Raw genomic sequence first — 15471 nt, forward strand, 5'->3', positions numbered from 1 at the left:
TACTTAATGACAGGTTTTAAATAAGGGAGTTTATTGGTTTACATGTCAAAAGTCAATTTTTTACCTTTGCGGTTTTTATGCAAAAAATGTTCATTTAATGTATCAAGTGAATTAGACTCCATGCCAAATACAATTTGGGGGGGACTCCTACTATTCATACAATTCGTTCATTACGCATTTTATCGTCTTACGACGTGCAAACTACAATCTTGTAACCTTTAACTGTTCGTTCATTCGGCAAACATATGCGATTGCAACTATCCGTTGTTTTGCGCTATTCATGTCAACACATCATAATTATAGCACTACTTGAAAATGTACATGCCTCTTTCACTATTAGAGATTCACTGGTAGACATGCCGCATCGAGGAAGTCTCTTGGGATTCTTCGCTAGTGACGTCACCATCAGCTTCATTCCAATTCATTTCTCATACAATGGATATTTCCACTTTGACATGAAACACATTTTAAATCCATTCATTTTACAGATAATGACACAAACATGAGATGTGCAAAATATCTCGGTGATATTTGTTTTGGTTCTCGAGAAACACGCCTTCAAACACCGCTGAAGTTCACCTCCTACGTCACAGATTTGAAAATGTCCTCTCAACAGACACGAGGTCCTCTGACGTCATCACTTAGAAATGCGTGCAGGCAGGGCTTCTGCTCGACCCCGTCAACTTAGCATGAGCCATGGAAGCGACAGCAAATTCACTTGTTACTGTGTAAAACAAGTATCTTGCAACTTCCAGTGCAAAAATCTGTGCTCCATTTCTTGGAAATGAATTATGCGCTAGCAGTACAGTAGTATTTACTATAATTCAGCCACTCGGTAGAGGGTTTTCCCATTAGGGTGACAAAGCAAACCTTGTAACAGTCAATGGCTGAACACGTGAACAGCCTCGTTCATTGTGAATGCATAGGTTGGTTCTGACTGGCAAGAACTTAATGTTATAGGAATGCCTTTTCTGGAATTACAATTATTTTCGTCATAATATTTTCTTCGCAAATTTTAAGATAACACTTTCAGAACACTTTGGTTTACATGCCAATTTCTGCAATATAAGAGGTGATACAGTATAAAAAGGTACGGTGAGTTTTTAAATTTCCAGCAGTCAATGACAGTTTTCTTCAGTTAATAATATATATATTGCAAATTGTTGTATTTAGCCTACTTTTACGACACTTTTCCATTCACTTTGTTTAACCACAACGATGAGAAAGCATGGTTAATTTAGTATGTATACATCCCTAACATCACATTTCTTCCCACTTTTGGCTAATTGCTACAATGAAGATGAATGACTACAAGCAGTATTTGAAGTCGGGGTGCAGGAGTACACCCCCCCCCCCCCCACACACACTACCACCAACTGCACAATCTAAGTATCACCCAACCTGCCACAATACGAGACAAACGTTTTCTTCTGTCCCATGTAATTTCGAAAACATTCACATGTCCCATCTCCTTTTATGAGAAGAGATGGAAAATGTCTCGTCTCGTGCGCAACACTAACATTAATAATGTCCCCAAAGTCTAGAGCAAACATCCTCCCATGTAACAATTTCCAGTTCAATGAAATGTCACTCACAAGGAAACAGTCATGCCCAGGTCGAGAGTCAAACCTGGAACATGCGACTTCCTCAGATAAATCATGAATTTTATGTATAATAATTACAACGCCAGTTCGTTCCTGGTAATTCTGAATCTGCAGTTTGGTTTGCATATATAAGCAGGATAATATTCAGTTTTTGAGAGCTGTACCGTCGAAACGAGGAGTCAAAAAATAAATAAAAAAATTAAGAAAGGTTTTTTTTTTACATTTATAATGATAAGTCTTTGCATACGTTGTTAATTCTATATTTTTCGAGACTTGAGACGAGAACGAGAATTGCCCTCCCAAACCAAGACGGATGTTTATAAATTGAGACGAGACTGTCAATGAGACATTTACAAATAAACACGAGATAGACATTTACAACTCTCAAAGAGAACGTCACCAAGGCTGCCATGTCTCATCTCGATAGGATCCTTAGTGGTGAAGTTCTGAACCAACCAATTAATGCGTTCGGGGTAACTAGATGAGGCGGCTTTTTTCGCAGTACAAAATTCGAAATATATCGTATCATTTCAGTATGGGATATTGTTATACACATGGGCGTATATATAGTTCACAGGGGGGATCAACATTTGGTATGATTAGGGTTGCTTTATTTCGTAAGTGAAAATGCAGGACACTGCTGGCCGGAAGCTTGTGGAATTACAAAATTTCCTTCCCATCCATATCCCATCCTATACGTCTCTAATTTAAGAGAATGAAATAAGTCCGAAGGAATTGTTTATGAACAAGCGGATAGAACAAGGAAACTGGTAATTTTAGTGAACCAAAATAAAAGGGGGGTTGGACCCATTGAATCCCCCTTATATTCGCCCATGGTTATACACATTATTTCCTTGTAATAATTATACATAAACTAAGTATAGATATGTACTGTGCAACTAATGTAATCTTCTCAGTGTATTTTCTCTTATCTGCACAAAAATATTTGATCATAATTTGCGCAACAGAAATGGAACACAAACTGAAATTGCTTTATGGAAAATAAAGTTAAATGGGCTTTATAAATAAAGTGAAGAATGTGAAAATTCTTATTTTGCACTACATAGGTTATGGTAAATATTGATAAATATAAGTTTAAAAAATATTTTTGAGTGTCTGGTCAGCAATCAATTTTATAAGAAATATTTTTCGCATGGCGTGAGAACACACACGCAGCTGAACCCTTTCATTTATCTTGCACGTGAGCAGCAGAGATATTTCATGGAAGAATGATCATTACAAAGCATAGCTTTCCTTTCTCCTATCGGTCCTTCTTCCATTATTTAAATCGGTACAGATTTGTAAAACTGCTGCACGTGTTCGCTCACCCTGGGCTACCCATCCGGAACTGGATGCTCAAAGCAGACAAATGAGCTTACCCTAAGTAGCCTTAAACTGGACGCAGAGAAACGCGAGAACTTGCAGGGGTCATTTTTCCATGGTGTAGTTTTTAAAATTGTTGTAAATAAAATTGAGTGGAAATGTCCATTGGGAGGCATATGAAATGGAATGGGTCACCATAAATCAATATTGCGTGGATCCGTGTGCTTCCATCCAACTGTCCAATGCTTCCAATTACTGTAGCAATCTATCGGCAATGGATCCTTTCCTTCCACCACGAACACTACTATTGCATTCTTGTCAACTACTGGCATTCAGTTTTGGCGAAGAATCGCAGGCAAACAAAATTTCGAAACTTGTGACTATCTGCTTACACACATAAACCTCGTACATGCAATCGAGCGGAAACCATCAAACTGTCTGAATTAGTCACGAAGAAATGTAGTATTGCATTTCTGTCAAAACTTCCCACTGTACATTCTTCCTTAGCGCCAATATCACTCGAACAAAGTCTTGTCGTGAGTTACGTAACGATCCCCACAGCGGAAATGTACCGGCACCATTCCTCTCGAATAAACATTCGTTTCCTGCCAGACCACCTGCGATAAGAAGAGAGAGTGTTACTCGACTGACGAATGAATGAGTGGTATCCGCTGTAGAATTGGAATATTATTGATTGCACACTATGTCCTTCTATCGGACAATTCTGCAACTATTACCAAAACAAAAACAAAGATGCAATGCATGCCGAATTGAGATGAGGCGGACTTGTGGCATATTCCTGCGGTAGTAGAGTGATTGTTTTATCCATTCTTTAATGACCGCAGAGAAATACGTCACACACTTCATAATCATGGGCAAACTGGACACCAGCTATCTGGATACTGAACCACTGATGCATCCAATGCCAAGTAGGTCAGCGTACAGCTGTGAGTGTAAATGCCAGCAATTGCGCTCTCATTGCCCGTTCCCTGGTATTAAGTGTAGTTTATAAATCAAATTGAGGGTAATATTCACCATTTTAACACTTGAAATGCCATTTCAAATACTGCTTGTGATCCCAAAATGTGCCCAGTTTTTGTACCAAAATCTTGATTATTTATTCACCATAAATATGTCACCCTATCTGTCCAGTGAACAATGCGTATAATTAGTGTTTTTTATCTTCATTCTCTGTTTTGTGTATATTCAGTCCCGCAGACTTTAAGAGCGGGCACTTACACCCACAGATGAAATTCGAGAATGTCCCCAGAGTTGAGCCGACACCGACACATGGGCTTTTGCGGTCAGCCTTCAGAAGGAACTCTTCGTGTTGAGAATAGTGACACTCGCGCTCGGTTTCAAGTGTGCCATTGATGCACGTTCTACAGCCGAATTTACTGTACTTCATGTTTAGTCCATTGTATTATAATCCATTCAATATGTATATATCGTCTTTGTGTGTCTGTTTCTTAACCCCATATATTACAGGAACTGAATGAATTTCGAATCATTCTGTTGAAGGTGGAGTGGAGCCAGTTAGCCAAAGTTGTGTGGGGCTTTCTGGATACTGACACTCAACACTATCTTTTAGGAAGTGAAAATCTTCTCTTAACTGAGAAAAATTGATGTTGAGTTCAGTGCTAAAAGGGTGATGAAAGGCTTGAGTTCTCAATAGTATGAGTGAAAACTTTGGGAGAATAGCCAGTTGAAATATTGACTTGTGCGTGGTGTAACTTATTTTGAAGAGTGAAAATGTGCTTGAAGTTTTATTTGGTTCAAACTTGATTTTGGAGGACTGCTAAAAATGCTAAGAAACAGTATGCTTCATTGTGTCTGCATGCATGTGATAGGTGAAGTTAGGAATTAAATAAATTTTCACAAAATTCTGTTAATTTTACATTGGTTCTCTATCTGTAAACATTTTAAGTTATCAGCTGACATCCGTGACAAGATTGGTCAGCATAGTGTGCTATGATGCAAGGGTTCGAATCCCAGCCCGAGCATGGGTGTTCTTTGTGAGTGTCCCTTCATGAATTTCGTATCGTCACTCATCATCATCTTCACAACTAGTCAAAAGTGGCAGAATAGCAAAGTACGAAATAAACCAAATATTATCAAACCAATTTCGACGTAATGATTCTCAATAGTGTAATTGTTTCACACTGCTTGATATGATAGATTTGCTCAAATTTTAATATTTTAATTTCCCTTTTAACAGTTAGACATCGGGGTTGATTTCCCTGGTTTTGTCTTAATGCCGGGAGCATTTTCTCAAATGAGAAATATGAAATTCGCCAAGATTTGAATAGTATTTTTGATCTTTAAAACTACGAAAGAGTTACAAATGTTATTTCATTTCATTTAGCAAAGATTGGGCTATAACCTTATAGTCCAAAAACCCTAATATTCCTTTCCCAGATAAAAGAGTAAGAAGAATGAAATAAGATCCTTATTTATTTTTTTTTACAAAATTTTAATTTTATCTAGCCCCACCTAGGTAATGCCAGGACATGAGGGTTCAAAACCATACCTTTGTATTGCCCAATATGTGTTTCATTTTCCTGGCAAGAATTGCACAATTGCTGCTTATACTTTCAGAGAAAAAATATTTTCTAATGTAAAAACAGTTGTTTTTTTTTGCAGGAAATTTAAAATTCACAAGATTTTAGGTAACTACGAATTCTACAGTTACAAATCATAACTTATTTTCTTAGTACAGTCTGGACTACAAGCCTATGTTAAAAACTCATCTTCATATAGCAAATAGAAGAAGAAGAAATTTTTTAAATGTATATATTTTTTTTAATGAAATTTGAAATCCATTGGGGCACTCATGTAGGCAGTGCTGGGATGCGAGGGTTTAAAACATTACCTCCATATTACCTGATGCACTATACAGTCCAACGTCACTAGACACCCAGTGCTGTTCATTCCAAAGTCACCAGCTAGGTAGCTAATAAGATGTCACTACTATTACAGGATTTACTCTTCAGCGCAGGCTTTCCACTAAGTTCTGGTGTATTGCTGGTGGATTTTTTTTTCCATTTGTCCTGTAGCCTCGTGAATAGTTCATGGGCGGTTCTCGGTCGAGTGGGTCTAGCACACAATCGACACTCCAGTTCATCCCAAAGATCTTCTATGGGGTTCCAGTTGGGGCTTAGAGCGGGCCACTTAAGCACATCCACAAGATTGTCCTCAAACCACGATGAGCCGGACCCTGTGGCTGAGTGGTTAGCTGCGATGCCAAGGGTCCCGGGTTCGAATCCCGCTCGGGCTAGGTTGTTTGTGAATGTCCATTCATCAATTTCATCACTCATCCCCATCTTTGCAAATTAGCCAAAACGCGAAGTAAAATAAACTAAATCAATCAATCAAACTACGATGCAATGGACCCTGCTTTATGGACAGGAGCATTATCGTGCTGATAGAGAAAAGGGCCCATTCCAAACTGTTGCCACAGTGTGGGCAGCATGCTATTGTCTAAAATGTCCTCATAAACACCACTGTTTTATGTTACCATTGACCAAAACTAATGGCCCAAGCTCAAACCAGGAAAAACAGCCCCAGGCCATGACATTACCATCACGGTCACTTGGGTATCCGGTGACTTTTGGATGTAGTGCATGTGTTCCGTTCTTGTGGCAAGAATTGTGCACTTGCTGTTGATACTTTCTAAGGAAAAAAATTCTAAGATTCTGAGATTATAATCAAAAGGTGAAATATAGTCAGAATAAAATTAAACTTTAATAATTGCTAACAACATATTTCAAGTCTAACATGACACTCAAAACGTGTATCTCGGAACGTTATTTGATACACAGGGTCTTCCCAAAGAGTCGCACAACATTCCTTGTGACATGGGTGTCACAGCTGGTTTTAGCAGCATTACCTGCATGTGACACGGGTGTCATGACAAGAGTGTAAGAGTTAACACATGCCTTCTTGTGAACCTGGTAGCACACTGGCATTCCTAAACCTGGAGGTTAATGCTGCAGCAACACGTATCTTCACCTTCCTCTATCCTGAGCAAACTCAATCCACTCTCACCATCCTTACCAATTTTCTCCTGTTCCATCATAAAATATTAATATTCCAACTTTGTCTTGGCTTTCCCACCGAAATCTTGATTAGGGGGATGAACATATGTTATGTAGTTCTCATGAATAAGCTATTAAGTTTAATATCGTAATACTACATGTTATTTAATTTATCAGTGAAATTTTTATTTTATACATTTATATATTTTTTTTTACTTTCTACACAGGACCAGATGATGATGATGTCACATTCCTACAGCAGCTTAATAAATTTAAAAAGTAAGTATTAATCAATTATCATCATTTGAGGATAGATGTGTTTGCAAATTTTTCTCTGCAGTTTTTATGCTGCAACTTTTTTGTCCACTTATATTTATTACATGGGTAAATAAAATAATGAAACATTTTCTACAATTTTAAAAAAGTATATCTTTTTTTCAAATGTGAATTTGCCTTGCACTTTGCAAAATTGTGTTCACGAGCAATATTCATTGTTTAATCCTTTCGATGTACATGAACAGAAATAGAAATATCACAGCCAATGTACCATTTGTGACTCTTTTCTGAAAACTAATTGCTCTATACTGTACAGACCTTAAAATTTGTGCAGTATATAATATAACTTACAAAGACTGCATGTAATTTTTGTTGGGTGTCTAGTGTTGCCATCCCAAATATGTTCAGAAATTGTTAAATGATGTCTGATGTCATTTTGTTTGTGACATCAATAGGACCTAGATGTGTAGGTGGGGCAAAAAACTGAAAATAAAGTGAAGTCCAACAAACACTGCTACCTACATTCACACATACCTAGTTTCGTTATTTTCTCCTTAACCGATGACTGTGTTTGGAAGCTGCAAAAGAACAGATGTAACAAATGGGCCCAATTGCCCTCTGCCGATTTTCAAATACACACTTTGTTAAAAAATCCAGAGGTTGTAAATAACTAGGTACTTCTATCATAATAGTCTGAACCATAAAAGCAACAACTGGTCGGGAGTTTACGTGCTCGTCTAGTTCCCTCACAACGAGTTATGCAACTATACCAGTGGGGAAAGTCAGAAAGGCAGGTTAAACTTCACAACGTACAATTTTTTTTTTAATACCAATATCCTCATAAGATGAAAAGGATAACTTACGTCACGAACTTCCAACACTTTACTGTCTATGAATGAAAGCTTTACATATATGTGTGAAACATATTCATTTACTAATATTCAACTAGCTATTCTTTTTAATATGTCAATATCAATACAACAACAAATGTTTTAATAATTTGTGGATATTTACATTTCAACAGTGGGATATATAAATTGAATTAATCAATAAAAAATAAAACAAAAAAAAATATTCAGTGAATGGAAATTGACACCAGTAAGGCAACATTTATATTCAGCCTGAGGTGCACAATTCCATCAGTGTTGCAAACCAAAAACAGTTTAAATAATGGAAATAGCAAAATTAACGCTTACCTAAATATTCATGTGTGTGTGTGTGTGTCATTGTGTGAAATAGCAAATGCAACACACCTATAGAAATAAGTGGAGAAAAAAATGAAGAAACAGCACTTGTGCTGCCATCAAGTGAACTGAAAGGTTAAATGTGTGCAGCAAAACAATGTGGAAACATGTACACGTTTCCAAAAGCTAATAATGAATGTTATATTTGTACACCGTAGGGGAAAATATAGATGTACATTCTCCATGCAAAAGAAGTAAAAGAAAGTTACATCCAGATATCTGCATATTTAGATAATAGATAACTACTATGGATGAACTACTTTGTATTTTCAGGTATCGGTGGGAATCAGTAAGAATATCAACTGTCGAATGTAATGATGTATCAGCTCAGCCGATACCGATGCTTATGTATTGGTATTGGAAAGTATCTGAAATGTATTTACTGATAACAGTCAATATTTTCCTAGCATTCAGATCATTCGCAAGATGCACAAAAATGCCATGTGACATTTTCATGGAGTCTAATTATCCTGGAAGTTGCAACACCCCTTTTTCCGGTCTTCGATACCGCTAATACACCGGCTGCGCAGAGCCATTTATTTACATTTTAAAAACACTAACAAAGTGGGCGACATTGCAAAGTTTACCCATAAATGCTAGCTTGGTTCAGTGGTAGGCATAAAGACTAATATTTATCTCAGGGCTTGCTGGGTGGTAACAGTGAAAGCAGTGCTCGATTTAACATGTTTATTTCAAAGGCAAGACAGTAACCGATTACAAGAAAAAGTACAAGGTATGCACAAATTTTGATAAAGGTTCATTACAGAGCTTTTAAAAAAAAAAACAGTACTTTCACAATATATATATATACAAGACATTTACTTTATATTCAAATATTCAACCTTTACAATGTATTGAAGTACAGAAACATCTGACAGTGTATAAGACTTTTATAATGAACATTACCTGTGTCAGCACATCTTATTGTACATTTGTTTAATCCCAATTATGTACCTATATTTGCCAGTTATCGCAAAATCTTTATTAAAATAAACTCCCTCCTTTCCATCATTATCCTCTGAACAACTCTTTGAATTGAGAGAGGCCTACTCCCAAGTTAAAAGAATATCACTGTTAAACTAATATAACCTCCTAATGGATATAAAGGGGCTCGAACCAAGATGCCACTATAAAGGAAAAGCCCAAACCAAGAACATCTTTATTTACAAGGAGGAAGGGGAGTTAGAGAAATATGAGAAAAGGTTCGCCCGTTGGTGCGCCTGTGTATCAGGAACAGACGGAGAATGAGAAAGAAAGGGGGAAGGTCCGTTGGAGCACCCGTTGTCGGGAACAGACGGGAAGATCTGGCGGGGGAGATTCGCCCCTGGTTTGTACCTTGAGGGTGAAACATCCATTTTAGGAGCCTGGTTGGGAAAGTTCATCTAGGGTTTGCACCACAGGATCCAGGTTATTTGCAGTTGGCATCCAGCAGTCAACTGCGTTCGACAAGCCAGACACGCTGCTTATATAGAGATGGCACCATAACATAGTGGCCAAAATTGGAACTATCAGGTGTGCGTAGCAAACCTCCTTTATTTATCTGTTTCCAACTAAGCATATGTAAATTACCCTTTTTTAGTACTGTCAAAAACACCAAACCAAAAGAAATTACGAAATGTACATGTTGGTAATAGAAAAGCATTTTCCAAGTTATAAATGAACAACAATGGGAAGTGAGAAGCCCAGAGCAGATAAGATAAGCCAATCAACAATGGAAATAAATATACTCAGAGTTGTTCTTCAACAATTACCTATGTCAAACTGTTGTTATCAATTTTCAGGCTGACAAACCCAAGTGGTACCAACAGCATTTTTGCTTCATCAATAAAATGCAAGAACCGTGGGTTCGTTGCAAAGTTATGCAAAATTCGAGTTTTCTATTGGTTTTGCACCAACATTATGTGTAAAAAAAAAATCTGTATTTTGTGATTACGCAACAGGTATTTTTTTTATTCTGATGAATTTTTTGAATATGTTAATGAACATTCTGGTAAATTTATGCTTATAATTGAAGTGAAAAACTCACCCATTAATATTTGAAGGGCTTGAGTGTAAAACATGGCGAGTGACATTTTGGTCATTTTTGAGTTCATTCAGAAAAAAATGTTATTAGAAGCTATACTCTAGATAAATTGTTTTCAGAAGGCTTCACTGAGTCTAATACAAATTGTATGACATGGCAATTTCACGTGAAAATGTCACTTATCATGTTTTACACCCGAGCGCCTCAATTACTGGTTATCACAGCGTTCTACGACACCAGATGTCAAGGGTTTTTGAATCCCAGTCAATCCCATGATTGTCCCTTCGTCAATTTCATCATATCATCACTCACCTTCATGATTAGCCAAAAGTGGCAGAAGAGCTAAGTAAAATGAACCAAATCTATCAACTGATATTAATTAATACTTTGAACAACCTTTAATTGTTATTTTTTTCAAGCATCGATATTGGTATCGAAAATTGATAAGAGTATTGATATCGGTTCAAGGTAGTATCAGCTCAACCCTAATAAATACGTGCCTCATATACAAATTTGGCAACTCTTTTTCTCAAAGAATTTATCAGACAAGTGACATCATTTTGGAAAGTAACAGGCAACTATGTCCCAAACTGTGGATGTGCAGTCTTTGGGCTCCAGCTACGAGACGTAAGCAGGTTCGAGTCTCTTGCAAAAAGCGTAACAACTTTTCTCCTAAGATTTCGGCCTGTGTATGGGACTGGTGGCCATCCACCAGTGTGAGGAAATTGGAGAGCTGCCAATAAGTAGGCGTAACCTGATCATGAAAACCACACGTCACCCCGTAACTGGTTGAATGATCTCGCACCTCGGGTGAGTGAGTGAGTAGGATCAGGTGGGAGTGAGACCGGCAGTCGGTAGGTAGGTCCGGACCCTCAGTGGCCTGTTGCACTGCAGGTTATGTTGTTATGTTATCAGGAAAATACACTTCCTGTGATATGTAATTGATACATGGCATTTGGTTTTTGTATTTTTAGCTCGAAAATGACCAGAAGTAGTGTCGATGAGGAATTACAGGACGTTTACATTGATTGTGCAAATCTCTCGAGAAGGAGCAAACCTGAACCATCAAAACCAGCACGAACATTCTGCAAAGTGGATGAGGTTATGGAGAAGAGTGTTGTAAAACCTGGATTTGAGCAACTGGAGGCTGTGCCAGTTTACCAGGAAAGCAAGAGGAGGTTGAAGCTTATGCGAAAGGTAATGTGTTGATTTTGAAACCTTGGTTACCTACGTCTTGCTGTTGTGCTCCATTATTTCCGTAATTAATTGTTCTTACTTTGCTTACCAAAAGCAGTCAAAAATAGAAGGGCGAGTTAAATGAACCTTAATTTGTTTTTGTTTTTTATCTAGTAGATTTCTGTATGTAGGGTTGCACAAGTTTGCTGCATTTAAGCACAGACCTATTGCTGATAATTAGTGCCTGTATACCTTAAGAAGAATAAGTCTTTGGAATTTACGTGCAGTCACTTATGAGCCACTGCGAAGGCCTTTCCACCCATCTGCCTGCGAACTGAGGCCATTGTCGAACTTTCTCCTCCATTAGTAAACTTGCTGGGGTGGTAATCATGCACAGAGATATTGAATTTTCATTTGCAGGGAAATTTCTGTTGATTAGTGTTGAAAATTTGAGGTTGTTTTGTAAATTTCAGTTGATACCTCATGTAAATTTGAGCTGTATGCAGTCTGCTCTAAGAATTTTATTTCGACACTTAAGGTTTTCATTTGACTCTTGTAATGTATTAATTGGCATATTATTTTTGTGATCTAAAAACCACCAAAATGTTAAATATTTTAATGAAATATTAGGGTTGAGCCGATACCGATGCCGTTGTATTGGTATTGGAAAGTATCGGTTATTTACCAATACCTGCTGATACTTTTCAGGTGTTTTGATCGTTCACGGGATTTGCAAAAATGCCAGTCTAATTATCCTGGAAGTTTTGCAAAATTCGAAGATTCCATTGATTTTATGCAATGTTATGTGAAGAAACTGTATTTTGTGATTACAAAACAGGTATTTTTATATTCTGATATAAATTTTTAATATTTTCTAGCAAAACTCTACTAATTGAATGCTTATAATTGGAATGGAATACTCACTTGCTGATTGATATCAATTAATATTTTGAACATGTTTTAATTGTTCCAATTTGCAAGTATTGGTATCGGGGGGGGGGGGGGGCAGATTTGATACCTGGTGCGAGTCATGTACTTTAAACTGTAGGTTCAGTCCAGATTAGCCCATCTGTGCAACTTAAAAACAATAGAAGAAGTGATGTGATATAAGCTTATTTAGGTAGAAAACATGCCTCTTATTTCATAATTTTATCTAATCAGAAAATAAAAAATAAGAGATATAAAATAAGTAATTTCTGTTGCAATGCATATGTAATACATAGCTGTACATTTTTTTTGTTCTACTTTTTCGGACTTCTGATAAGCTTGTGTGCATGAAATGGCCTTTTAGGAGGAATAAGTTCTAATGTAGTGTTGTTACTTTTCTGCAGGCAGAACGTGAAAAGACGAAAGGGGAGAAATGGTTCAACCTGCCTGCTCCAGAAATGACCGAAGAACTTAAACGTGATCTGCAGATTCTACAGATGAGATCTGTGCTAGACCCAAAGCATTTTTACAAGAAGAATGACCTCAAGGTTCTCCCTAAATATTTCCAGGTATATACATCTTTCATCTTTTTATAAATGTGATTAATGGCATAAATTGAACTCTCTATCAAGTTTAATTTCGATGTTTTAATTGTTTATCTAATTGATTTAGTTCAGCAATTTCCTTCACTTTTCCAGACAGTCATGTTATGATAAATGGCATAGGAAAACATCCAGGTTTATTTTTTTTTTAAATTTTAATCTTGCTATTTTGAAACCAATATTATGCATTTTAATTCTTCTGTTTTTCTGCCTCCTGTGTGATACAGATGCTGATGTTGAAAATTTATGAGCTCAAATATCTGTTTAGATTTTCTACCAAAGTGATGCCATTAGGCATGAGTTGCATATTGTCTTAGTGACAGTCTGTATTATTCTCGTACAGGTTGGGCGAGTTGTTGATAATCCAGCAGACTTTTATCACAGCAGAATTCCGAAGAAACAAAGAAAGAGGACGCTCGTTGAAGAATTAATGGCTGATTCGGAATTCATGAAGTAAGTAATTTCATAACCAATCAGTCTTATGGTAACACAATTAAGCCTTGTTTACATGACAGAAGAAAACACTACATATGCTGACGAAGGCAGTCTATATTTTAGTAAAAAAACACTTAAAGAATGTTACGTTTCAAGTCTATAATGGTCTTCCTGATACTTGAAAAAGTACTTTCTTTACTGAAATATAGACTGTCAGCATATGGAATGTTTTTTATCATTCTTATTGAAAACGACACAAAACAAATACAGTAACAGCACGAAATAAGATACTTTGTCCAAGCTTTCGACTCCATCTCGGAGTCATCATCAGGGCTGGTTGAGAGGCAGCGAAGACAGCGCAGTCAAGCTTCAGATGACACTAGTAGCATCATGCAGCATATGTAGATAGGTAATAGTTAATAGTTCAATCCCTGGTGGAGACATGTAGTGCTATGTATCTGAAAAACATGTAAATGTCATGGAATTTACACACAGTTTGAGTCTGCAAGAGAAAAAGTTGCAAAATGAACAACAAGTAGTTCATTTCCACTTCCGGATTCGGTTCTTGTGATTCCACACCTTAAAAAGATTCAGTTCAGAAACTTGTTCCTCTTGTCCCTAAGATTCTCAGTCTAGTACAAAATTATGGTTCCTTTGAATTTCAGTCTACATAGACTCATGCAGAAAAACAAGTGGTCCCACACCGTGCCAAGATATCGCACCCCATATCATAATGGACCCACCTCCATGCTTCACAGTCGGCAAGAGGCAGTCAGGATGAAACTCATCTCAGGGCGTTCTCCACACATAAACGTGCCAGGTGGTGTGAAATAACGTGAATGTTGATTCATCAGACCAGATTACTTGTTGCCACTGCTGTGGGGATCAACTTCTGTGAGCTCTGCACCATTGGCGTCGCTTGACAGCATTACCACCGGCTTACGAATTGCCACTCTGCCATGAATGTTTTTAGCATGGAGTTCCCTTTTGACAGTTTTGGTTGAAATGGGGTCCTGGAGATGCCTGTTCATTTCAGATGTTATCTCAGATAACGATTGCTTGTGCTTTCGGGCCACTATGTGCTTCAACACCCTCCTATCCCGAGCAGCAAGCTTTGTCTTTCGTCCATTGTTGTTCTTTGAAGATGCCATCTTACCTTGTGTTGTGTACGCTGTCAACGGCTGATACTGTGCTCCTTGCACACCCCACAAGGTTTGCGGTTTCCGTCACCGTGGCTCCAGCTGAACGTGCTCCAACAATCATGCCTCTTTGGAACTCTGTCAGGTCTGACATTGCAGCGTCTCTTGAGAGCATAGCATACTATAGACGAATGCAATGCACCACCAATGACTGCTGTTGAGACTAATACCTTCCCCTTCACGGCCACTAGGTGGCAGACTTCAGTGTCAGGTGGTGCTGCTGTAATGCCGGTGTGAAATGTGGCATACTTTTTCACAGGTGTTCGTATTATTTTGTCCTCATCTGCATATTTACTTTTTTACATGTAGATAGTGAAGTGAATAGAGTAATGAAATACATTTTTAATTTTTTTTGTTTTAGAAAAAATGTTGATATTTATGTATTTCATCTTATATTTTTTTCAGATACAAGAAACAGAAGTATAAGGAAATTATAGCGGAAAAGGACAAGTTATGCTATAAAGCACATAAACGTGCTAACCGCTTGAAGAAAAAGAAGTAATGCATGAACCCTGTACAAAATTAGGTAATAAATATTTTTTCCATAAAATAATGTTTTAATATGATTTGCACATTAATCTTCTTTTGAATGGACCTCAATGGTAATCATTATTGTTCCCAGTTG

General features: G+C 37.3%; 1 protein-coding gene across 2 annotated transcripts in view; it reads left to right on the forward strand.

Moving 5' to 3' along the window:
• LOC146005252 (deoxynucleotidyltransferase terminal-interacting protein 2) overlaps positions 1 to 15412 on the forward strand; it is a 30715-nt gene extending 15303 nt beyond the window's left edge. For both annotated transcript variants that reach the window (XM_083144348.1, XM_083144346.1), the window contains exons 4-8: positions 7192 to 7243; positions 11482 to 11704; positions 13015 to 13179; positions 13556 to 13665; positions 15252 to 15412. In XM_083144348.1, coding sequence (XP_083000474.1) covers positions 7192 to 7243; positions 11482 to 11704; positions 13015 to 13179; positions 13556 to 13665; positions 15252 to 15348 — 647 coding nt within the window. In that variant the 3' untranslated portion in view covers positions 15349 to 15412. The remainder of the gene's footprint in view (positions 1 to 7191; positions 7244 to 11481; positions 11705 to 13014; positions 13180 to 13555; positions 13666 to 15251) is intronic.
• The last annotated feature ends 59 nt before the right edge of the window (positions 15413 to 15471 follow it).

This window comes from Lepisma saccharinum, chromosome 23, assembly GCF_977018435.1.
Source record: "Lepisma saccharinum chromosome 23, izLepSacc3.1, whole genome shotgun sequence".
NCBI lineage: Eukaryota > Metazoa > Arthropoda > Insecta > Zygentoma > Lepismatidae > Lepisma > Lepisma saccharinum.